This window comes from Xyrauchen texanus, chromosome 7 (assembly GCF_025860055.1).
Source record: "Xyrauchen texanus isolate HMW12.3.18 chromosome 7, RBS_HiC_50CHRs, whole genome shotgun sequence".
NCBI lineage: Eukaryota > Metazoa > Chordata > Actinopteri > Cypriniformes > Catostomidae > Xyrauchen > Xyrauchen texanus.
The window spans coordinates 11,964,110-11,988,792 of NC_068282.1; the positions used below are offsets into that span (position 1 = coordinate 11,964,110).

The 24,683-nt window shown below is 37.3% G+C and overlaps 1 protein-coding gene across 10 annotated transcripts in view; it reads left to right on the plus strand.

The window, feature by feature from the left end:
• The window catches only part of LOC127646979 (forkhead box protein P1-B-like), a 247,987-nt gene that overhangs the window by 111,300 nt on the left and 112,004 nt on the right, over positions 1–24,683 (plus strand). For all 10 annotated transcript variants that reach the window (XM_052130998.1, XM_052131001.1, XM_052130997.1 and 7 more), the window contains one exon: positions 8,829–8,998. In XM_052130998.1, the coding sequence (XP_051986958.1) occupies positions 8,840–8,998 (159 nt within the window). In that variant the 5' untranslated portion in view covers positions 8,829–8,839. The remainder of the gene's footprint in view (positions 1–8,828; positions 8,999–24,683) is intronic.

Genomic DNA, 24,683 nt, shown 5'->3' on the forward strand with positions numbered 1-24,683 from the left:
AGAGTTAAATGAAATGAATGTGAGAGCAGGTAGACATACAAGACTGGAAGAAAAAAAGAGAAAGAGAGAGAGAGACTGTATTGACTTTCTAGCTATGAGTGAAAAAACAAAGAAGAACTTTGCCATGAGTGTATCATAGACTTTAACCATTATGCTATCACCACCACTCCAAAAAGAAAACTTTTAAAATTAAATTTTAAAATCATTTAAAATAATAGAGCATATTTGATGCAAATAAATTATGCATTCTGGGTTTGGTTGTGTTTGTGCATACACTTACTATCAAATACTTTCATTTGTTTTACTTCCTCAGTCAATAACATTGTGAGCATGTTTACAATACAGTAAAACAAACCCACAGCCATAATTGATATTTCCAAGAACTAGTTACTGAGTTATTGACTGCTGTAATATATAACGTGTTTTACAAGTTCCTTGCTGCCGTTTTCTTTGCGGCAATAAGGATGATCTGGCTTGTCTCGCTTGTTTGTTCTACAGACCAAGACTAACTTATATGAGTAATATAGTATGAGGAATGTAAAGTCCATGAGACCCTGCCCTGTATAGCGACGGCCCCCCATCTTGCTCACATTCACGTTGACCACTAGCAGCTGTTGCCCAACTGCTTTAATGCTTCTTTAAATGTCAGGAGAATGACTGTTTGTTTGTCTTGAGTTTGTCCCCCAGCTGTTTATTCAAGATGGGCTGAATTTGCATTGACCTTGCTGTCCATATATGCTCGCCAGCCCTCTTTCATTCTTTTTTTCTCTGAAGAGTGTTTACATTACGACTTGCCCTCTGTGTAACCTATGGGATCTGTTGATCATTCCACCTGGTTAATGTTAAATTGCTCTTTGCGAGAAGATGTGTTTGTTCATAAACAGAAAGAAAAAGCCCTGCTTCCCCCTTGTTTACCGTAGTCATGGCAGCAATCAGTTATTAAACAAATAGCGAGCTTTGTTTGTGGGAACAGTTGGACCGGTGTTAGCTCTACAAGGTCTTGAAGCACACTCATGAAAACATAAAAGACAAAACTTGTATGTTCAAACAAGGGTACATCTAGCAAAGTGTGAAAGCTTTAATCTCAAAATGTTTCCACAGTACTGTCGAGATGTGTTTTTGGCCTGGAGTGGCCTAGCGAGATTAGAAGGTCTGTTTGGTATTGCTTTGAAATCTCCTTTTGGCAGAATGTCATCTACGCTGTCATTTCCTCTTTGAGAGTGCGACTAGCAATTCTTCTTCACCTCGACGAGTGCGAGTCATTATCCCAGGTTATGCCAGTCGGTTTGAGTGATACAAAGTTGTGTCTCGAGATAGAAGACTCAAATTGAAGGTAGAGATGATGCAAGATATCTGACTTAGAGAATGATGGGATAGAAAGACTTTTGAGGAGCCTTGGCATCTGTCTCTCTCTAAATGAAAGATATCTGCTTGGTTGTTATGAGTGACATACTACATGGCCAAAAATCTGTGGACATATTCATATGTGCACAGTTTGTTGAACACATTTTGAAAGCAATAGTTCACCAATAAATTCAAATTCTGTCATAGTTTACTCACCCTCAGTCCTAACGCATCTGGCAGACAACACACTGACGAACAGTCCTAAAATTTGAAACCATTATTTTCTTTGAATTGCCATGCACCACTACCGCTGCTTGATAGCAACTCATCAACGTAACTTTGTTTCTATCAGGAAGACCTGCGGACTTGAGTGAAATTTAAGATTACATTTATTTGATGAATATAAAACTGAAAAGTAATGTCTCTCTTTGGCGTAGGCCCCATCTGGTGGCCCGAAGAAGTTGTACTCTGAACCATCATATCCTGCCAGAGATGGTAAGGGCGAGGAGCCTACTCTGTGCGGGACAGGACTCAACTGGTGGTGGTAGGGTAGTGGAGGTTGCCATGTTAGCACACTGAAACAGCAATGTGATAGATTGTGTGCAGACTTATAAATCAATGGCTTACATGGGATTGACTAGGAATTGCCCAGCTAATGGTGCGATGATGTATAGCTGCCAGTCTGAATAAAGAATTATATTTGAATTATATTAAAGGAATGTTCAATGTTCAATACAAGCTAGGATCAATCAACAACATTTGTGGCAGAATTAATTTTATCTTGTCCCTACTTTAAAATGTGACATTGACACAAAAGAGTGACAGTGAGGCATAAGCATTAATATACTCACTGTTTCAAAAGTATAGCCACATGTTAACATGATTGTATGTGATAAAATCACTTACTAACCTTTTCTGTGTAAAGTTATATTCAATATTACAACTTTCGTGCCATGACAATGTAACTGCGTAAACCCTAAAACCTTTAAACAATTTAAGCAACTTTACAGCTCATATATTACACAAGTTTTAACAGAAGAATGCTTTTATAAAATTAAAAGCTTCACATTTCTGCCTTTTAAACCCTTCAACAATTTGACCAGTTTACTTCTATTGTAAGTGCTTCAGTGTAATCTTGATTTTTACTTTTCTTAAATAAAGGAGGAATGGGCCGGAATTACAGCTTCCACTGTTCTGAATGGGCTTTCCACTAGATATTGGAACTAGAGATCAACCAAAATCTTCAATAGAGTGGTCTGGGCTTTGTTCAGCCCAGACATATTCTTCCACAGACTTGGTAAACCATGTTTTTAAGACACCTCACTTTATGCACAGGGGATTTGTCATGCTGGAACAGAAAAGGGGCCTTCATAAACTTTTGTCACAATCTTGCAAGCCCACAATTCTCTAGAACATCATTGTATGCTGTAGTATTAAGATTCATCTGCACTGGAATTAAGATGTCTTAACCAGTTAAAATAGAATGGCCTGAAAATTGCCCAAAACAGTACTGTATAAGGTTGTTGTTTGCTGTGAACCACATTAGACAAAATACAGCTGTCCATATAATTCATCACAAATCCTTGGGGGAAAACTTGGTCTCACACCTCTTCAGTCATACAGACCGTTGTGTTGTCTAGACAAGCAACCAGGTTGAACCTAAACAAAAGTCATCATGAGGTTTTGTTGTGCTTATTGTGACTGCTTATCTGTAACGTAAGAATGTTGTGCTTTTGTTGAAAGCTTGTATAAACAGGGGTGGTGTGAGAACATTGACTTGTGAGAGCAGGTGGGCTTTCATAACTTACCGGAATGACAGCAACTTTTTACACCGATGGAGTCTACTTTCTGGCCTGGTGCATGGCACACACAAACACACTCTCCCTCCATAAACACACATGCGTTCTCGCAGTCTGATCTAGGAAGTTAATAAATAAGGGAATTGTTTTATTTACTTACTCTTATGTAGACCAGGTGGGGTGTACAACACATGATTGTATTGTATTATTTATTGTGCTTGCAATTTTAGATGAACCGAATTAAACATAAACAAACTCAAATTCTGACCTTGTTCTATTATCTGTTGTTTGTTCCGAACACTTGTTGTGTTTAGTAAGCAGACGTTTTGCCCAGAAAAGGCGCAGACATCTGATGAGGTTTGTTTGATGGTTGCCTGGCGGCGGGAGCTTAATCTCTGGGAATTTCCATTATTGAGCCTTTTTTCCCCTCCTTAAGTCTTTGTTTTCTTTTTATTTAAAGCGTCGATTAACACTGTAAACAAACAAATCCTGATTTTCATGGAATTTTGCTGATGTGTGCAGTGGTGTTGGTGTGTGTGTGTGCCTGTCCGTTATTTGCGTTTATACTCATTGAGCACATTATCAGGAACACCTGTGCACCGACATATTCATGCAAATCTAATCAGCCAATTGTGTGGCAGTAGTGCAATGCATAAAATCATGCAAATGTGGGTCAGGAGCTTCAGTTAATGTTCACATCAACTATCAGAATTGGAAAATAAATAAAGTGATTTCGAGCGTGGCATGATTGTTGGTGCCAGACTGGTTTGAGTATTTGTGTAACTGCTGATCTCCTGGGATTTTCATGCACAACAGTCTCTAGAGTTTACTCCGAATGGTGCCAAAAACTAAAAACATCCAGTGTACAGCAGTTGTGCAGAGGGAAACGCCTTGTTGGTGAAAGAGGTCAACAGAGAATGGCCAGAATGGGTCGAGCTGACAGAAAGGCTACAGTAACTCAGCACTCTGTACAATTGTAGTGAGCAGAATAGCATCTCAGACTGCATAACACGTCAAACCGAATGGGCTACAACAGAACACATCGGTTACTTTATTAGGACCATAGAGTTCCTAATAAAGTGCTCAGTGAGTATATTTGATGACATAAAACATGACATTACACAAATGTTTTCCTAGGGTTATTATAACGTAGATTTTTTTTATTTAGTATTATTTCTTTTTATTTTCAATTTAATTTAGTTTTCATTAATTTTCTGTTTTAATTTCTTTTAAAAAAAAAAATCTAATTTATTTTTTGGTGTATTTTGTTTTTATTTGAATTAATTTGTATAATTTATATTTGTTTAATGCTATTAAATTTCTCCGGGCCATCAAGTTTTATTTCCATTTTCATGTCAAATGAAGGCGGTTTGTAAAGTTTAAACATTTTGCAATATATCAAAATGCGTATTAGAAACTAAAATTAATTTGTGGCCATGTTTTTTGTTAGTTTTTCAAGTTATGAAAGTGTATTCTAGTTTAGTTTTAGCTTTTCCAATTATGTTAATTTTCAGTTAATGAAAATTTAAAACATAGCAATTAAGAACAGCATTGCACTTTGGTGAAGAAATCAAAGCCATTTTAGCTGGAATTGTGATGGAATTATATTGATAAATCTCTAAAACAATAGCTTAATTTATAATGCCATTGAGATTATTAATACCCTTTCACCAGGTTATTTTTCCTCCATCTATTTGATATTCGTGATGGATAACAGGCATTTTCTTACATACTTTTTTTTTTTTGCAGTGATATTGCAGCTTTTGAATTATTTCATGGCAAAAATTAATGAGAAAGTAGATTTATGGGTTTCATTTGTTTGTCAATTCCAAAATTAATTGGGTGTTAATTTTAGCTGGCCCTCTTCAGACGTGGATACGGGCGTGCATGCATTACTTTGCATTCGTTGCTGCTTCATGTCTTTATTGTGGGTCACTAGTTTTGCATACATTAAAATAGCCCCCCGGCACATTCTCATGATTACTTTTAGAGATGCCACACATTTGAAAATTTACGCCTTTCCTTTTTAATTATGAAAATTTAGTACTGAATGACAGTGCATGCATAATAGTCATTATCACCCTCTTTTATGGAACACAATGAAAAAAGAAGCGAGAACAATTGAGATACTAAAAACGTTAAAAGAAGACACACCGGTAGAAAACCTTGCTAAACATGTCTCCGCTTGTTTGTAGGAGTACCACAATGTCTGTCTTTAATTGACTGGATTATCGTGGGCATAGGTTTGCATGTGTAGTTTATTTCAGAGTGTTTGTGAGAAAGATGTGATGGAAGGGGTGGAAAAAGGTTAACAGAGCCATGGTCTAGTGGTTAGTGCATGTTCTACAACTAATAGAGGTGCTCATGCAAGCCACATAGGCTCGAATCCAGCTTGCAACTCTTCCCAATGCCATTTCATACTCCTCTCCCCATCATTTCCTGTCCTTATTACATGATTCACATTTAGGGTGCTTTCACAATTGGTTTGATTGCTTGGACTGAACTAGAGTTCATTTCCTCCCCGTCTCGCTACTGGTGCTTGTCTGTGTTCACATCATATTATTTTGGTCCGAACCATGGTTCGATTACGTAATCAATGTGAGTACTAGGGCTGGGCAATATAGCGAATATTAACTATATAATCATGATAATTTTGCTGATGATGTAAAATTGACCAATATCGTGAATAGCGCGATGATTTTAATGTGCTTTCAATTGGTCATTAAGTTTCATAGAGCGCATCAGTTGACTAATTTCATGATCATTCAGTGCTGCACAATTAAACCAAATAACATAAAAATAGCAAAATGGTCATATGTGATTATTAATCTACAAAATGCTGTGAACATGGTCTGTGTGTGATTCAGAACAAACCGGTGACGTACTGATCTAAGTGCACGTACATGTTGGTACTGTCAGATAAGTTCACGTGCATTGTGAAATTAAAGTAATGCAGGTTCAAGCATTCGCGTAATTCCAAACAGTAGTAACAGTTACAAGTTATTATACAAATCTACAGAGGCTGCACAGAATAACAGAGGAGGAGATTACAGCATTTCCTGTGTCACAATAAAAGCTTCTTGTAAAGTTAAAGTAAATATTACAGCACTTTCTGTGTCAAAATAAAAGCCCCCAGGTGAAGATGAAGTAAACAGGACAGAAATGTATAACTTTTTTATAAAGCGAATTTAATAATCAGAAGAATAATGATATTCCAGCATTATATTCTAATAATCAACTGTGATTATTATATAATCGACGTGTCCAACGGTAAAAAAAACTGGGGTTTCAAAAACAAGTCAGTGAAGTAGCTTTGCACAGTAAAAACATTTGATGGTAATTAATGGTTTTTATTAGGCTACTATGTATCATTGTGTATGAAATATAAATATAAAGAGCATATCAATGAAAATTATTTAATTTTATCCTCCGTTGTGTTTATTAAATGTAAAAACAAATTATTAGATTTTGATTTGATGTCTTTCAAATATTTAATCTACTTGGCTACAATGGCTGTTTGGATGAAATGAAGATTCCTCTGATAAAAACAAACAAAAACAATTTTGAGCCATTTTAGAGCAAATATATAATTATGGAGATATATATATGAAATATCGAAATATCATATATAATTTAAGACATATCGCCCAGCCCTAGTGAGTACAAGCGACAGCTGTTTACCAATGTAATTAGGTAACAACTTGAGAAGACGTCAATGTGTTAAGTGAAGTATTAAAGTTTGTCTCAGGATTTCCCACAAAAAATTGCCACGCACAGAACAACAATTGTGTTTGTCTCAGGTGGATGCATTGAATGTGTAATGATGAATATTAGTGGTTGTTTGCTGCGAGCCTGTGGATGGGATGCAATAGATGTGAAGAATGTGAGCTGCTCTCTGAAGGTGTGTATTTGGACACAAGCAGGTATGAAAAATGCATTATACCATAATGGTGTAATTGCGATCGCGAGCCTGCAAAGACATGAATTGTACGTCGTCACAAGTGCTCGCTTTCACGATTTGGTACGATTCCATTCATATCAGCAATGAACTGGAGTATGGTTCATGTGAACTCTGCTATAGACCAACATTCAGTCGGACCCGGGTGCGGTTCTCGGGTGTGCACCCAATAAGGAAATTGGTATTCAGCATTAAATATGATTAAAATTGCTTTTACAATAGGCTTTGAGCATGCAAAATTATTTTGGACACCACAGATGCAAGGATATGAGCATTTCCGGTCACCAATATTTTAATTTAAGTGAATGGAATGCGAAATGTAGTGTAGCCACAGTTTATATCCAAAACTGTTCATGTGCATGTTGCTTGTGTGTACATTTTCGTCCAAGATATTCTGCCTTTTTTTGTCTATCGGTCCAAAAACAGAAAATGGCTTTTTTTTCCCCCAAAAGTTTTTGTTGGGTGAATTTTCAGTGCATTCCTAAAACTTCTAATTGACATTCCTGGTGGGATATATTTTTATATATCTTTTTATATATCAAGTTTTTGATTTAGTTGCAGTCACTCCAGTCTTTCTTTGTGGGACCATAAGCTCCATAAAAATAGACAATGGAAGAGCTTTTGCCCTTCAATGGCCCAAAGGGGTTAGTGCCGAATGTGTTTGTCCACATGTCAGCAAGCCCCCCCACAATTATCAAGCCCCTTATTACTGTCTGAGAGGGCAGCATTATAAATCTGAATTCTTTTATATTTTCACCTGCCTATGTGATTAGCACCCACTGCTTTAAGGGCATTAATTCTGCCTCATATCAATAATTAATAAGCCAAGTTAATTTACTTCTGCCTGACTTGGTCAGCTTCATTAAGATGGTCTGAAACGGGGCTACAAGGCACTCCTCACCAACGGAGGCTGCAATGAATGCAAAAGATATAAATCTAAGTGTCTATCTCGGGACAACACAGATAGATCAGTATCTTAAGGCCTTCAAGGAGAAAACCACACGTTTGAGAGAATTCATATTTGTTGGATGGAAAAAGGCAGGGGTTTGGAAGAACAAAAAGCTATTTTGTGCATGAAAAGTCATCATTAAAATGTAATGTGTTATTGGAAGTACTTTGGAAGTACATCTGAATATTTTCAGGTTTGTTTATTTGCATGTGGGCCCAGGACTTAACACCCGGTATGCGAACGTTTGCCTAGAAGTTTTGATTTGGTAATATTTTTTTTTTATCCGACCAACTCCCCTGTCCTGTTTCCTATTAAAAAACTATCGGGCTCTGGTTCTTCTGGGAGCAATGCAAGTAAAAAAAATCTATTTCTAACAAGTTTTGTTTGTGAGGCAGTGTGTTTTCTTGGGCCTTTCTTCTGAGACGTGACCGAGGTTGGGTTCCATCCCATATGCTTGGTTTCTTCATTCATGTCCCATCAGAAAAATGACAAACAGAAAATAATGGTTAGCTTCTTTTGAGCCCACATTTTTTCAGCTATGCTCATTCAAATTGGTGTCTGCACTGCAAGAAAAAAGAAACAATAGTGTTAAAGTAAAGGTTTTGTCTTCTTTTAATTATACAAGAGTCAAGCTTTCAAACAAAGAGGTAGACCGTACAGATACGGATAGATGGAAATGTGAAATTGAGCGGGACATTTGTTTGGAATGTTTTCATGTGTGTTTTGTGTGTGTGTGTGTGTGTGTGCATGCTAAAAATGTTTTGTCTCTCTGCTGCAGGTTTTTAAGTCATGATGCAAGAGTCAGGGACAGAGGCGACAAGTAATGGAGCGGCCAATCAGAACAGCGTCCCATCTTGTGTGGAGGGACACCGAGAAGTTCGATCCAAGAGTGCCATACCCTCCTCTGAAATTACAGTGTCTGACCTTGTGACCTTCCAGCAACAGCAGGTAATGCTTGTTTCGTTTGTTGGTTTGTTTGTTTGTTCATTCAATCATCTTTCTTTCATATGCTCTTTCATATGTTCTGTTTAGGTTTTATATTTGTTCTTTAATTCTTTCATTCATTTGCTCTTCCGTTCATTTTTCATCTGTTTTTCCTTCTTTCATACTTTTGTTTGTTTGCTTGTTTGTTTGTATGTTCATTTCATCACCTTTAATTTTTTCATTCATTTGCTCTTTTATTTGTTTGCTTGTTTGCATGTCTGTTTTTCTTTCTTTTTTGTGTTTGTTTATTCGTTCTTTAATTCATTTGCTCTTTCATTAGTTTTTGTCGTCTATTGTTTCCTTTTTCTTTTTTCTTTCTTTCTTCCTTTCATTTATTTATTCTTTCTTTCCCTAATTTTTTCCATTCATTTGCTCTTTTATTCATTTTGTTTGTTAGTCTGTTTTTCTTTCTTCTGCTTTTTACATTTGCTTATTGGTTTTTTTTATTATTTATTTGCTCTTTCGTTCGTTCATTTGTCCATTGGTCTGTCTGTCTTTCACTCTGTCTTCCTTTATCTTTCGTTTCATCCTCATGCACCTGTCCTTTATTAACGCATGTCAACAGCATCCCTCTCTCCCCTCTTTAAGTGCTTTTAAATATTTAATCATTGTACCCCCTTCAAACAGAGTACATAAACACATTATTATGATTATTTATGTATATTGAGAGCGGTTTTAATTTTTAAACGCACTAAGTGCTCTTTCTGTGATTGTGTTTTTGGTTGCCAATGTGTTTATTCCGCATCTGCATTCAGGTGAAATATTTATCAAGGTAAGCGTGTTGCAACGTTAAAATGCATAGGTGCAACGGAACTTACGGACAGTTGCGTACGTGTGGCGTCCATCCGGAGGGCATGGATTTCACTTGTCGCATTGTAAACACCACTAACACTCGGGAGGGCATTTCTAAGAGCTTTCTCAGGGCAGTGAAGCATGGACTGTTGCAGTCACTGCAGTTGCAGTCTTATCATTTATAAGTTCCCCCAAAAATCTTCACTCTCACTGAAATAAACAGACAAGCTCTTTCTATCCGTGTGAGCATTGAGTTTGAAGGGGGCAGCATTGAAAAGATCAGCCAGTCGCGTGTTATCTGCACCCCACGGCATGATGGGAGATGTTGTCAAGTGTTGTTTGGTGGGGATGGGAGAAGCCTCTGAAGTAGATGTCCATCGGTATAACATTGCTGTCATTGAAATGAATAGCGTCGTGCCTTTGTTTTAACGGCAAACAGGACAGGCCTGCATGACAGCTGGTTTGGAAGCAAAGAAAGGCCCAAAACTGATTTGTTTTGGACATTGATTTTGTGTTCTGTTTCATATGGTAAGATTTTGGTTGTGCTTTTTGATGATTACTTCAGATAACTTGGATTCAAGAAATTAAATACTCTCCCTCACATCGTTCCAAATTTGTATGCTTTTATTTTCTTCTTTTTTTTTTCGTGGAATTCAAAAAAGTTTATGCTTCTCTTTTCAATACAATGCCAGTGCACTGTATTCAAGTAGTTTTCCCTCTAATTAGATTTGAGAATTTGAGAACTTAATCAGTCAGATTCTTGAATTGATCAGTTTGATCCATTTTTTCAATTTTCAATGAACCAAATTATCCAGTTCTCGAGGTTCTGTTCACTGGCTCAGTGATCCAGTTGCAAGTTAACAGCTCACTGGAGGAGAATATTATCAGTGAATAAAGACTTACATTTTGGTCTGTTCCTCACACAAAGCTATCGTATGGACTTGGAATATAGTATGAACTACTTTTATGTTGTATGGAAAAGAGGATCATAAAATTTCTCATTTTGTGTTCCACAAAAAAAGAACAAATGGGTTTGGGACGAAATGTGGGGGAGTAATGATGACATAATTGTCATTTAAGTAAAAAATAAAACCCTCAACACATTTGACATCTTATTTTTCCTTTCAATCCACATGAGATCAATTAAAATGGGATCAATCAATCCATAACGAGAGTGTCCTTGTCAATCAATAATCTGAAGCATCTCTGATTGGCTCTCAGTTACGCCTTTTCCAGCCCCTCTGAATTGTTTCAGCCTGTGTCTGCTTCTTGGACTTAGCGTGATGTTGTCAGTTCGAAAATCACAGCCATATTGAATTCATTACCGCAGTCGTCACACGAAACCGTGGATAAGATTTCAATAACTGCAGGCCACAGTTGAGTAAACAGTTGCACTGAAACTTAATTCCTGTTGACTTTGCCTTCATTTTGTGCCAGGGGCTCACTCTGATTCACTCGGCTGAGACAACAGGGGTTATGACTTTGATGAATGCAAGGAAATGGAGAGAGAAAGAAGGGGGAGGAGATAGAGAGTGATAGAGAGAGGGTGAACACCAAAGCCTTGATCGTGTGAGGGATGTGCACTTGACACTGAAAGAAAAAAAAGAGCAACCAAAGAAAGAAAGAAAATTTCACATGACTGCAGAGTTTTATGGTAACTGCGACCAATCAGGGAACCAAATTATTCACCTTTGTGAACAGGGTGTCAGCTCACACATTTTACAGCCAGAGAGATTGTCATGGTAACTTGAAACACTTCTTGGCAGTGTGTAATGCACACAATACCGAAGTACAGTAGTACAGCATACAGTAGTTCTAAAGCAACATTGTGCTGCCTTCTAAACTACCTTGAATTGGCCTAATTCTAAGGCAGCATCGCATGTGTCCTTTGCAGACATAGCAGTCCCTCAATACATTTCGACAAGGTAACAGACACGCCAGAGAAAATGTTGATTATAAATCTACTGTTAATGCATGCAATCAAGAAAAAAAGTATAAATAAAATTACCCAATATTTCTGTTTGCTATGTATTTTCTTTCCTAGTACCATATCAAACATCTCTCATATACTTTGTTAGAAGAGCTATTTTTGTGGTGTGTGTAGAGTTGATGTCTGTGTTGAGCATTTCAAATCAGTCACTTCTAAGGTTTCATTTTAATTAGGATAGTGCCTTAAAAGGCAGCTGCCTATATAGGCAGTAGTTAGCAAGGCAGCTCACTTGGTTTTGGAACAGAGCTGATTTTAGTCATTTTTGTCACTGTTTTGAACTTTACTGTGAGTTTTTTTTTTTCCCCCTAAGGACAAGCATTTAATTACATGATAACTGACAGAAATGTTTTCTACATATCAGTCCATTTGCTTGCCCTATTTATTTAATACAAAAGTGTGACTTTTTTAAAACTCCGAAAGCATACTTTCTCCCCAGACAAGCTGTACAGTTTTATTATCTCTCAATGTATAAACCCATATGACTCCTTTAAATATGTGTAAAACAACAAACCTAAAGGCTGACATGTCATCTATCCTGATTAGACGATATAACTAAGAAAGACAGTGCTCATTAATAAAGACGAGGGATAAAATAATTGTAATCTGTTTGATCATCTCGACCTTGACAGGGGAATTTATCTTCTCGAACTAGTCAGATTTAGGGGGGAAGTAGACCATAAGCTTCATTTAAACATCTCCATTAGGAAGTCAAATCCCCAGTGCTATTACTTTATATAAAAGAAATGTGTCCCTAAATGGGAGTTCTCTAGATAGAATAGTGCCTTTGGATTCAAATAAAGGCACCTCGAACGTCTTTGATCCTTGTACTAAAGAATTTAGGTCCTCTCTCTAAACGCTTTAAGTATATAATTCACAAAATTAAAGGGACAGACCACCCCTGTCAGCAGTTTTACAAAAGATTTCCATTATGGCACAAATGTCATCTTCAATGAGCAATTCATTTTTCTGTATTCTGTGGTCCACAAGATCAGGGAATGACACAGTTGAGATGCAGTTCCTGGAAATGAGTGTAGGAAAGAGATTGTGCATGTATCAAGATGCTGGCTAAAGGGAAATATTGAAAAGGATATTATAAAGTCGTCCACGTGCGTTCCGATTTCGGCTTTAGATGCATATCTATATGCAAATTTTTTACATAACAATTTGACTGAAAATAATCATTAAAGAAATTGCATGCATTTCAGAACCTCTTATATGTCCACTTTTTGCTTTAATGACAGCATGAACTCAAGTTGGCTTGGACTGCACAAGTTTATGCAAAACCTGATGATCCATGCTATCCAGCATGATTTGAAAATGTTCTATAAGGAAGCAAGGGAATATGAACATTCATACAAATTAACATGGTTTGCTTGATTGTATGAAAGGTACAGAATCTTAAAGGGATAGTTCACCCAAAATGAAAATTCAGTCATTAATCGAAACTCTTGACCAACATTTGATCTCCTGTGTGCAATCATGAGTCTGCACTAAAGTTATAGAGCTCTTTGAACAAGAGAAAAAGTAGTATTGTTGCCGCTCAAGAGGTGGGGCATTCAAGCGAAAAATCGTTTTACGCTTCAACAGGACCACCTGCGATATCAACAACAGAAAACACAACATAGCTGCACACGAACCAGAGAAAAGAACTTGCAAAACATGTCTGAAGAGTTTGTTGTCGAAAAATAGATGCATTTCTATGCCCAGCCTTATTTGTTTGAGTCCTCAATCAAACAGAGAGATAGGGATGAAGGTAGCTTCAGTCATACTGTGTCCTACTCAGGCGGCAAATGAGATGCATTAAAAGTTATCTTATTTATGTTAATTTGAGTTTTTGTTCTAAGCAGCTGCGACTGGACATTCTGTTGATCGCTGTGTTTCTATATTTGGCGTCTCACTAGGAAAACCAGTCCATTGTGAACTGGCACTGTTTAGAGGTCTGCAACCCGACCCAGGTCTAACGTTACCCGAGAACCCAAGGGTTTTCAGGCCGGGTTCGAGTCAGTTTTTGGGTTTGTAATTAATGAAAAAATAATCAGGCCTACCGAACTTGTTTCACATGTGCTCTCACTCACGACTTGTGCTGGACAAATGTCTTTGACTGTTGCGCTGTGTCTTGCTGTTCCTTCAGCATCTCGCGCAGGACCGGCACCATTGTCAAGTTAAAAGAACTTACATTTTTGTTGTCAATGTTGAGACACCGGCGCTCTTGTTTCATTCTTTGCACGGTGTCTAGATTGTTTTTAGCACAGGTGTCACTAAGATTCAACGTTCTAAACAAATTCTGGCTGTAAAGAGGGGATTGTTCCATTGTTTCATATTATTCCAGATTGTTTTGCACCATGTAAAAATGGCAAATCAATGCTTTTTTCCCTTCTGCTCTAGTGTACTGAGGGGGTGCCATGCCTTGTTAAAATTGTGTGTTTACTGTTACAACAGTAAACTGTTACTGTTCAAATGTTGCCTATATGCTTACATAAAATTTTGCCTATTGCAACAGTAATTGTAAAGAAAGTGAGCGATTTCATGTTTGGGTCTGGTTCGGGCTTATAATCTGACGGTATCCCACTGTTTTCACGGAGGTCTGACACACACACACCCTTCAGAATAGAGAAGCATTCCCACTCCCCCCGCCTTTCTCTCCTGTTCCTCCACTTCACTTCTTGTTAGCGAAACCTCCAAAGAACTGTGGTCTCCTGTACTCTGACTGTAGCATCTGTGTGTGTGTGTGTGTGTGTGTGTGTGCGTGTGCGCATGCGCATGCGTGCGTGTATAGCTACTTTCAGCCTCCTCCATGACTCTGTTTGATTGAGGACTCTGGTTCAAACAAATAAGGCTAGGCATAGAAATGCATCTATTTTTGACTACAAACACTTCAGACATGTTTGCAAGTTCTTCTCTCTGGTTTGTGTGCAGCAATGTTGTGTTTTCTGTTGTTATATTGGTGGTGGTCCTGTTGAAGCAAAACAAAACGAGCCACCACTTCACGAGCGGCAGTGTAACTACTGTTGTTCTTGTGCAAGGAGCAGATTCATGAATGTGCACAGGAGATCAACTCAGTCGGTCAAGAGTTTTGCTTAATAATACATTCGATTTTGGTTGGTTTCTCATCAAACCTTATCGTATTACTTCAGAACAAGATATGAGTCACATACAGGAATAAATGATTAGACTTCTGAATTATATTTTTGTGTCCTTTTGAAGCTTGAAGAGGTGGTCACCATCACTGAGCACAATCTTTTCACAATTTCTCCCTTTGTGTTAAGAAAAAGGAAGGTCATAAGGGGTTATAACAACACAGGGTAAACAATGGCTGAATTAAATTTTTTGTGTTAACTAATCCTTTAAATATTTTTTAAATAAATTGTAAATCATAGCATTGTCAGATTTTAGAATGTCACTTTATTCTGTGTTGTGTTTTTGCACATTTTTTTATCGCACGTCAGCCATCGTTCGTTGCAGCAGCGCGTGCACCCACAGGAATTTCCCCATTCACAATACAAACATCCTTCCATGGCCACACAACCAAGACAGATGCACCACTGGCATTTGATAGATCTCGGTACAACACCAGAAAGCAAGATCACCTTCAATCCGTACAGATCGCGCTCCGTCACAGGCTGTTATTCTGGCCTCTTCAAAGACCGCTCACAGTCTTGTCTTGCACTCAGCGAGGCAGAAAGAGAAGTTGTGGTTTTCAGCAGCATCTTTTGATGAGGAAGTGAAGATGATCGGAGAGATAAAGATATAAAGAAAATAAAGACAGGCTCCTCTTATGCAAGAGCAAAACATTTTAGGTGTTTTTAACATGTTTTTTCTTTTGCTGCTTCTGCAACAGGATGTTGCTCTGCATGAAGAGCATTCACAACAGCTGTACAAGGAGGAAGTTGTCATCAAATTTTGTTTCTGGATCAGTTTCCATGATCTTCCTTCTGTTGTGCAACCCGAGGGAGTTTAATATTAGATTAAGCAATCCCAGAAGTAGGGATGTGCAAAACTCAAAAATCGACTAGTCTTTCAGGCAATCCACCGACCTGTATGATTATACCGTTTTCGATTGGATGCATTTCTTATGTTTTTTTTTTTTTACACAAGATGTGATCTTGCATTCAAAACAGCTAGATGGAGCGCAATGGAATGGAACAGAATGCAGGGGTCTTGTGACCCGTTTATTAAAAGTCTAACTGTTTTTAACATGTCAATTTTAGATTCACAGTTGTAAATGAATGAATCATTTACCACCATAAGCCATCCCTGCCAGCATTTTTATATATATATATATATATATATATATATATATATATATATATATATACATAAAAAGTTGCTCTTTCAAAGCTCAGGTGTCTTAATGGAGTTTTTCATTTATAAAAATGTTGGACCAGATACCAAACACCAGAGACATTGTTGACATTTGCTGATAGAGCTATACAATTTGTGTAAACAACATTACTCATATTGACTAGTGGTGTTGGTGTCTTTGCAAATCTGGGCACAGTTTGATACATTGTTGAGATCTCTTCTAGAGTTTTAGTGGAGACACGTGACATTATTGCTGTCTTTTTCTCAGGTTAAAATCTGAGAAACACCAGAGCCTTGAGCAAAAGTCTCCATTTAATCTCATTGCTGTCTAGGTGGAGCAATTGAGATATTAAAGAGATCTAATATTTGATGTTTTGTTTTTCCTATGGGATACAAAGTCGACAAAGTTCTGTTGTTTTGAAAAGGAGCAATTCTTCAATCTTCTCCGGTGCATCCAAGCCTCCATACGGCACACTTCCTGATGAGTTATGACCGATTAAGTCAGTGCATATTTAATCGCTTGCATGTTTAAGCAAGCCACGGTTGACTTGCGGAGTGATTGCCAGGAATCCTGCTCAGCTGATATTGCCCTTAAATGTTAAATATTAATGCCCTGTCTCATGGCAGTCTTTTTTTAATCACATTTGAGAGGTTTTTAAAATGCCCTCCCTCACTCCAAAGCATTCCAGCATCATCTCTAAACCGCAAAACAGAAAGAAAGACAGGCAAGAAAAGCTTCAGCATAAGTAATTGCTTTTCTTTGATGCAAGGGCAAACCCATCCCAGTTTGTTCTGTCAGAATCACACTTTGTTACAAATCGCAAGATAAGGCTAGCCAATTATGAAGACTTTTTTTTTTTTTCATTTTGCCCCTCTCTCCTTTTGCCCTTGGTGAGTGGGGCATGCCATGAGGGCTGGAGTAGGGCAATGTTTTGGGTTGATCATATGTACACAGAATCTGAGTAAGCACATGTGGAGAGCTTGCATTATGTATGTAGCAAACCTTTGACTGCAGTGCTTCTCAACTGGTTTTGCATGAGGTCCCAGATTTTATTTTGGACATTAAGTGGTAGCCAAGCTCATTATATTATTTATTACACAAAAGTAAACAAAAATCAACATTGAAATGCATTAATATTACCATAAACTGACATAGCTGACATAAGCTGAATAGAAAAATTTACAATTTAGTAAATGCATGAGAACTATGCTCAGATTTGGAGAAATCGGAGTGTAAAAATTGTACAATCCATTTGTCTGGACAATCAAAAAAAATACAAATTCTCAGTTTCAGTGTCACATTGATTAATGCACTTTTACTTTAGTTGGGCAGAACAGCAGAATTTACCAGCATAAGGGTCGGTTCACAACAAATACATCCTTGCTCTAAAAAAGCTGGATACGATGCCACAACTAGAGCAGAATTCAGGTGTCTTGAGACGTGTCTTTAACAGAAGTTCTTTTTAAACTTGAAACGGTTTGTAAAAGTGCATCACTCTTGCACTAGTCACTGAAAAAGCAGCAAGATGTACAATGGCCAAAGAAAATTTAAAAACAGGGCAGATGGACTCAAAATAGTGTTCGTTGTGATTGGCCAATAACATGTAGCAAACACTGGCCTAAATAAATACAGCTTGTACATAGTATCAAATTTGCCAAGTGAATGTCAAGAAGCCAAGTTCATTCAATACAAACTTCCTATCAAAAGTTCAGTTTCAGGCTGCAGATGATGTTTGAACCACTCAACATGGTTGATAGACATACAACTATGGTAATCAGTACTTACAGTAGATTCAGAATTTATAATGAATAATTTTATTTTAACATGGTTGGCAGTGATTGGATGATGCTGGCCATTACATGTATAAGCATTCCATCCTTCGGATGAGACGTTAAACCAAGGCCCTGACTCTCTGTGGTCATTAAAACTCCCAGGGCACTTCTTCGTAAAAAAGAGTAGTGCTGGCCAAACTCCATTGGCCCTTCTCAGTCATGGCCTCCTAATAATCCCCATCCATAAATTGGCTCTATAACTCTGCTCTCTGTTCTCCACCAATAGCTAGTGTGTAGTGAGCATACTGGCGCACTATGGCTGACGTTGCATCATCCATGTGGATGCTGCACACTGGTGGAGGTTGAGGGGAGTCCCCTGTTCACTGTGTAAAGATCTTTGAGTGTAGTGTCTGAAAAAACACTATATAAATGTAACATTCATTCCCATTCAATTAATTATGCTAATTGCTGATTGGTAAAATGCTTCAATACTGGCTATCACTTGTTTGTTTTGACAGTGCAATGATTTTGTTGCCAAAGTAGAAAAAGACATTGTAACATAAATGTCAAATCAGGTCAGATAATATATATATATAGCTTTTATTTGTGATTTTCCCAATACACATTGTTCCAAAGAAGCTTTACAGAACTCAGCTGTAATGTTTGTAATGTCTCAAAAATATGAATAAGCAACACTCCTTGAAACGTAATAAACATTTTAAAAAAAAAATAGATACAAATATAAAGAAAATCTGACTTTCTATAGCTTGGTATTCTTTACATTTTCACAACTTCGTACCGTTGGTAACGAATGAATAGGATTCATAAACATGTGCACAACCAAAATGCACCATCTGACATCACCTCTGTCAGAGGCAGGGTAAGAAAAACGTCCATCTTTCCTCGAATTCTCTATCTGCTTCAAGGTATCTGCTTTTAAACCGTTAATTTTGTCAGATTGCACTGGAGAAAGGCAGATCAGCCAACTTATTGCAAATCCTGTGGATAAGATTGGTGTTATGACACCACATATTGCCCTAAATTGCTTTATTGGTAAAACGCTAGTGCTTCCTTCAATTTTGATAATTTTATGGAATCCCTCGTTGAACGGTTTAATTATGTTATCACCCAACTGGCAACATCTGTCTTTATCCTGGAACAGGTGACAGTTTTATTACAGGGACAAATCTCTCGGCTGGATCTGCCGATTGATGGCTGATCTGATTCATAATCTTACAGATGGAGATTGAAATTGTACATTAATGTGCTTGTACGTAGAAGAAAAGAGAAATAATTATTTGCAAGAGGGGGGAAAAACAGAAACACGCAATGCAAGCACTTGATCACAAGGCTTCCTCAAAGGCTGAGGCAGCTACAATCAAAGCATATTGCTTTTTGGGATTGTTCCTATTTGTTGCAGGCAATATATCCCTGGGGCAGTGCACTTCTCACCCCCGGTAACCCTCATTTACAGCAATGATAGAATAGATGTGCAATACAACATATTTAAAAAATCGACTAGTCAGTGGGTTGTCTGAAAGACTGGTTGACTTGTCGGTCTTGGGGAAGCCTGTATTTTCAAGGTTCATCAGATCCTGACCAAGCCACGGTCACACTAGGCTTTGAGCATGCAAAATTATTTCGGGCACTGCAATGGACAAGATATGATGTTGAGGGGTTCTGGTAACAAATATTACATTTAGAAAGTTAACAAAATACTGTCTACTCACTTTCCTGTAACAATAAAAAGATTTGAGTAACACTTTACAATGAGGTTCTATTTGTTAACATTAGTTAATGCATTATGTATTATGAACTAACAATGAACAATATTTTTTATAGCATTTATTAATCTTGGTTAATGTTAGTTATAAAAATACAATTGTTTATTATTAATTCACGTTAGTTCATAATGCAATAAGATTTTTAGAAGAAATTTTCAGCTGTGTTGTCAAGTGAATGGATACCAAATTGTAGAAGATCCAAAAGCATATAAAGGCAGCATGTGTGGGTGAGAAACAGATACATATTTAAATCCTTTTTTACTATCAATATCTACTTTTACTTTCACATTCTTTCTTTTATTTTTACCAGTTCACATTCTTCATGCATATCGCCACCTACTGGGCAGGGAGGAGAATTTGTAGTAAAAAAAGGACATAAATATTGATCTGTTTCTTATCCACACGTATTATTTTGCTTCTGAAGATATAGATTTAACCACTGGGGTCTTATAGATTTCTTTTATGCTGCCTTAATGTACTTTGTTGGAACTTCAGAATGTTGATACCCATTGACTTGCATTGTGAGGACCTACAGAGCTGAGATATTCTTCTAAATATATTTGTTTTTGTTCAGCAGAAGAAAGAAAGTCATACACATCTGTGATGGCATGAGGGTGAGATGTGTTTTGAGGGCGCGTTCACATGGGACATGTTCTTGTGTTCAAAAACAGCTAAATAGAGCACAACAAAATGGAACTGAATGCTGGGGTCTCAAGATGTATGAAATTAAAAATAGAACAGTTTTACCTTGACACGCTGTATTAAAAATGCAACGCTAATCTTTGTATAGATAGCCCAAAAGGTACTGTAGAAAGAATGTGCAGCCCTTCAAAAGGTTATATTGACAATATTCTACAAATAAAGAGCTAAATATTTACAGTATACATATCTATAACATTAAATTGCACCAAAATCATAGTCCATAGAGACCTACAGATTATGCATAATAGCTGGAACATTTCTCACAGCAAAAAATGTCCTACCCATTCCTAGTCTATAATCTCTTGGGTATTGTTGCATCATCACATCCTATGCAGCAATGATATGCAGTTCACCCACAATAAATGCACCTACGTAAGTTTGAAGTAGTTTACATCCTGTTTAAGGGCTGTAGGGGGGCGAATAGCGTTTGATCAACATCAGTGGGGGGGCTACCTACTCTGGTGTGGGACAGTCAGTCTGGCCGGACTCGCTGTTGAGGGTCTTGCCGTTAGAGTGCAGATGGGAATCTGCTTTACTAATGGATATCAGGTCAAAAGGTCAGCAATGGAGACAAGTGCTGGAGCAAGGGAATGGGTCTGTTCCAAAATTGTCCACTGCCTGCAAGGCAGCATTCTTATGCATTTGACAAAATGACTGATTTGAAATGCTAGGCAGCAACTCCCCTGCTGTCTTAAAATGCCTTAAAATCAAGGCTACATAGGCAGCTCACTAAGTTTTGAAACACAGCAAATGTGTAAGATTTTGAAGAGACAAAATATTTGTCCATATATGTGTGTGGGTTGGTTTTGCATCACTACAAGTGCATAAAGAGGAACATCCTTTTGTTCCACTTCCCATATTTGATGTAGACATCCCCTTCTTTAAAATGGGGGTCAATTTGTATATGTGTGTCTATGCATGAATGCTATGCTGGTACCATTAGTGAGCATGAAGTACCTCTTATTGACTGTAGATGCTGGATTGGCTTTGGTGGGTGGGTGTGTGTGTGTGTGTGTGTGTGTGTGTGTGTGTGTGTGTGTGTGTGTGTGTGTGTGTGTGTTAAATAGGGGAACTCTACACTCCGAGCAGGTGTTCCCAGCAGCTGTCTGACTGTGGCTGCACTGGGAAATGCATCCGTGTTGTTTTAGTATTAGATGGCTTATTTAGAGTCCTGAAAACAGCTAGGGAGGATTTAATCTTAACCGCGGCGCAAGTTTTCTCATGAAAGAATAACATCTGTCTCTCTCTAATCCTTCACACTTTTGAAACAATCAAACATACCATCATTGTGCATGCATAAACTGAAATCTGCCAAAAACAACATATGTATATTTTTGTAAAAATTGCACAGTTTTAAAAGTTAAATATGTAATTTCTGTGCCTCTAGTGACGCCAAACAGATTTGCAAAAAGAATTACTCTTTTCAAACAGGCTTGTCAACTACTCTCCCCATCTTAAATATTTTGGATAAATATTGAGTATTTTGGGATGGCCGGGATGCTCAAACAAACAAACCAATGTTTTGAAAGGGACACACTGTTTACACTTGTCAGGGAAATCAACCTACAAATGGCTTACTTATAGTTGACTCTGCATTCAAAATGAAAAAACAATAGTTTTTATTTTCTGATAATGTGACCCAATTTATTAGGGATAAAGTTAAAGATGCCATAATATCATGGGGATACATTTAAGCAAGGAGCTTGTGCAATTTTAATGAGTGTTTCACTTTTAAAAAAAAAAATCTTCACAGAATTAATATGTATCAAGAAAAGTGTTTCTTTTCCGAGGACCAAAAACTTCTGGGTAATTAATATTCATAGACTGTGCTTGTTAACACCCCCGATGCAAATGCAATGTAGATCCAATTAACATAGAATGTTCCCCAAGGATTCGGGACGATAAGGGTTAAACGAGCTTTTGAAATTGAAACTAGGCCTTTCAACCCGTTTTTAAAACACTTATTTGTTTCAGTAAAATATGAATCCATGTAGCTGCATGTGTCTTAGATTAAGGCATCTCAAACTAGGCTCTGGAGGCTTGGATTGATGGTACTGATGCTTAGATCGCAGATGTGTGCAAAATTCATGCTTACAGATGTTAAGATTGTTGTTACAAATAAAACATTTGCATCAAATATAACCTCTTTGTGTCTTAAGTAAATTCAGTTCATACATTAGGACTCTTCATGTGGCGCTTGGTAAAACACGGAAACATGTAAATATGTAAGGTATAATTTCTTTTTCTTCTATTTTTTTTAAATAGGTTTAAATCCCAAGTAATTTATTTAAATTACCTCACTTTTTAAAATAAAATTATGCTGACCTGCCACACACAGGATTACCTGATCATAAACGGGAAAATTACTTCCTTGAAGTGACAACCGCATATACCTTGGCTAACGGTTCTGTGGAAGGACCCTTTTAAGGGATTCAGTTGCTCAGTTTCGTTTGCAGCGTCCCTTCGAGTGGAATCCTCGCTTCCCGCAGTGCTCCTCAAGGGGACAAGAATTCTGTTTGAATTCGCCCTGTATATGCAGTACATGCATACGTTTGTGTATGTGTGTGTGTGTGTGTGTGTGTGTGTGTGTGTGGTGTGTGCGTACTCACGGTGCCCACCCAGCACTAATGCAGAAGTGCTGTAGCTGAGGTAGCGGTTATTTCTTATTCATAATCTGCCGGCGCGAGGCAGACAATAGACGTCAGTGTTCATTCAGAGAGCGGCGTGTCAGCTAGACTGCCGCTGACAGAGCAAAGTTCCGGGACTCAATGAGTCTCTAACTTATTACCGGCCCTTCTTACATGGATCCCCAGAGGGGCCGGTGAGAAACACACCTGCCAAAGTGATACGAGCATCTTAAAGACTTAACAAATGCAATAAACGTGATTGTCTTGTGTTTTGATGATGATGCGATGCAGCTGTTTGTTTCGTACACAGTTGTGCGCTCATACAGAATAAAATCTTCACCAGTTGTTTATTACTATAGAGATGGGTTTAAATGCATAAAAAGGACATCATAAAGATGTTTATGTACTCATAAAGATGCTAGAAATGTTCATTGTCACTATATGCAAAGCATAGTCAGTGCATTTATGTAATAATTGCTTTCCGGGTGTGAAGAAATTACTGTTGACGCAGCAAAAAATTAAACATTATTACAAATCCTTTTAATTAACCCAATGGATTTTATGGGACATGGATCCATGATAATACCATGTATTTTTGGACATGGCACCATGGTAATATCATATTTTTAGGACACAATGCCATGGTAATACCATTTTTTTATATAGTACCATGATAATTCCGTGTTTTGAGACATGACATCATGTTTTGGATATGGTACCATGATAAAACTTTTTTCTTTTTCTTTTTTTTTACATGGACCATAGTAATAGCATATTTTTTGGACCTAGTAATAGCATTTATTTATTGCATGTTTTGTGGACATGGTACCAATATGAATGCTATGGTTTTGGACATGGCACCATGTAATATCTTTTTGTTTTATTATTTATATTTTTGATATGGTACCATGTTTTTTTTTTTTTTTTCGACAGGGTACCATAGTAATACCAGGTTTGTTTTTTGTTTTTTTGGACAGGGTACCATAGTAATACCATGTTTTTTGAACATAGTACCATGGTTATAAAATGGACATGGTACCATGGGAAATGCCATATTTGTTTCTTTTTTAGTTTGTTTGTTTTTTGGACAACATACTATGGTAATATCATATTTTTTTGGACATGGTACCATGGTAATAGCATTTTCTTTTATAATTTTTAAAACCAATTTTTTTTGTTGTTTTTTTGTACAGGGTACGATGGTAATTGCTTTCTCTCTCTCTCTATTTTTCATGGTGTTCCATTTAAACACCATGGTATATAAATATTGTAATCCCTCAGCAACATATTGTACAATACAGTATGTATATAGTATATATCAGATCACATGGTATTAAAATCTGAAACAATCACTGTATCATGGCTCCATGGTACTTTTTCATAATAACAATAACTGTGGTATTTTGATAGAGACTGTTTACTGTGATACGTTTATATTAATTAAATAAAGCAAATAAATGGAAAAATATAATAAGATAATAAAAAGAACCACTCAAAATCCAAAATCTCATTCTGTTTGTTCCAAATGAACAAGCATGACCCCTCTTCCTCCAGCAGACCCAGTTCTGTTCATCACAGTCCTCTCTAGCCATCACTCCTGCCAGTAATAACCACTTCCTTAGGTGTGCGGGACTGACATGGCCTCTATTTCAAAGAGAAATGGTGCTGGTCGCTGACTG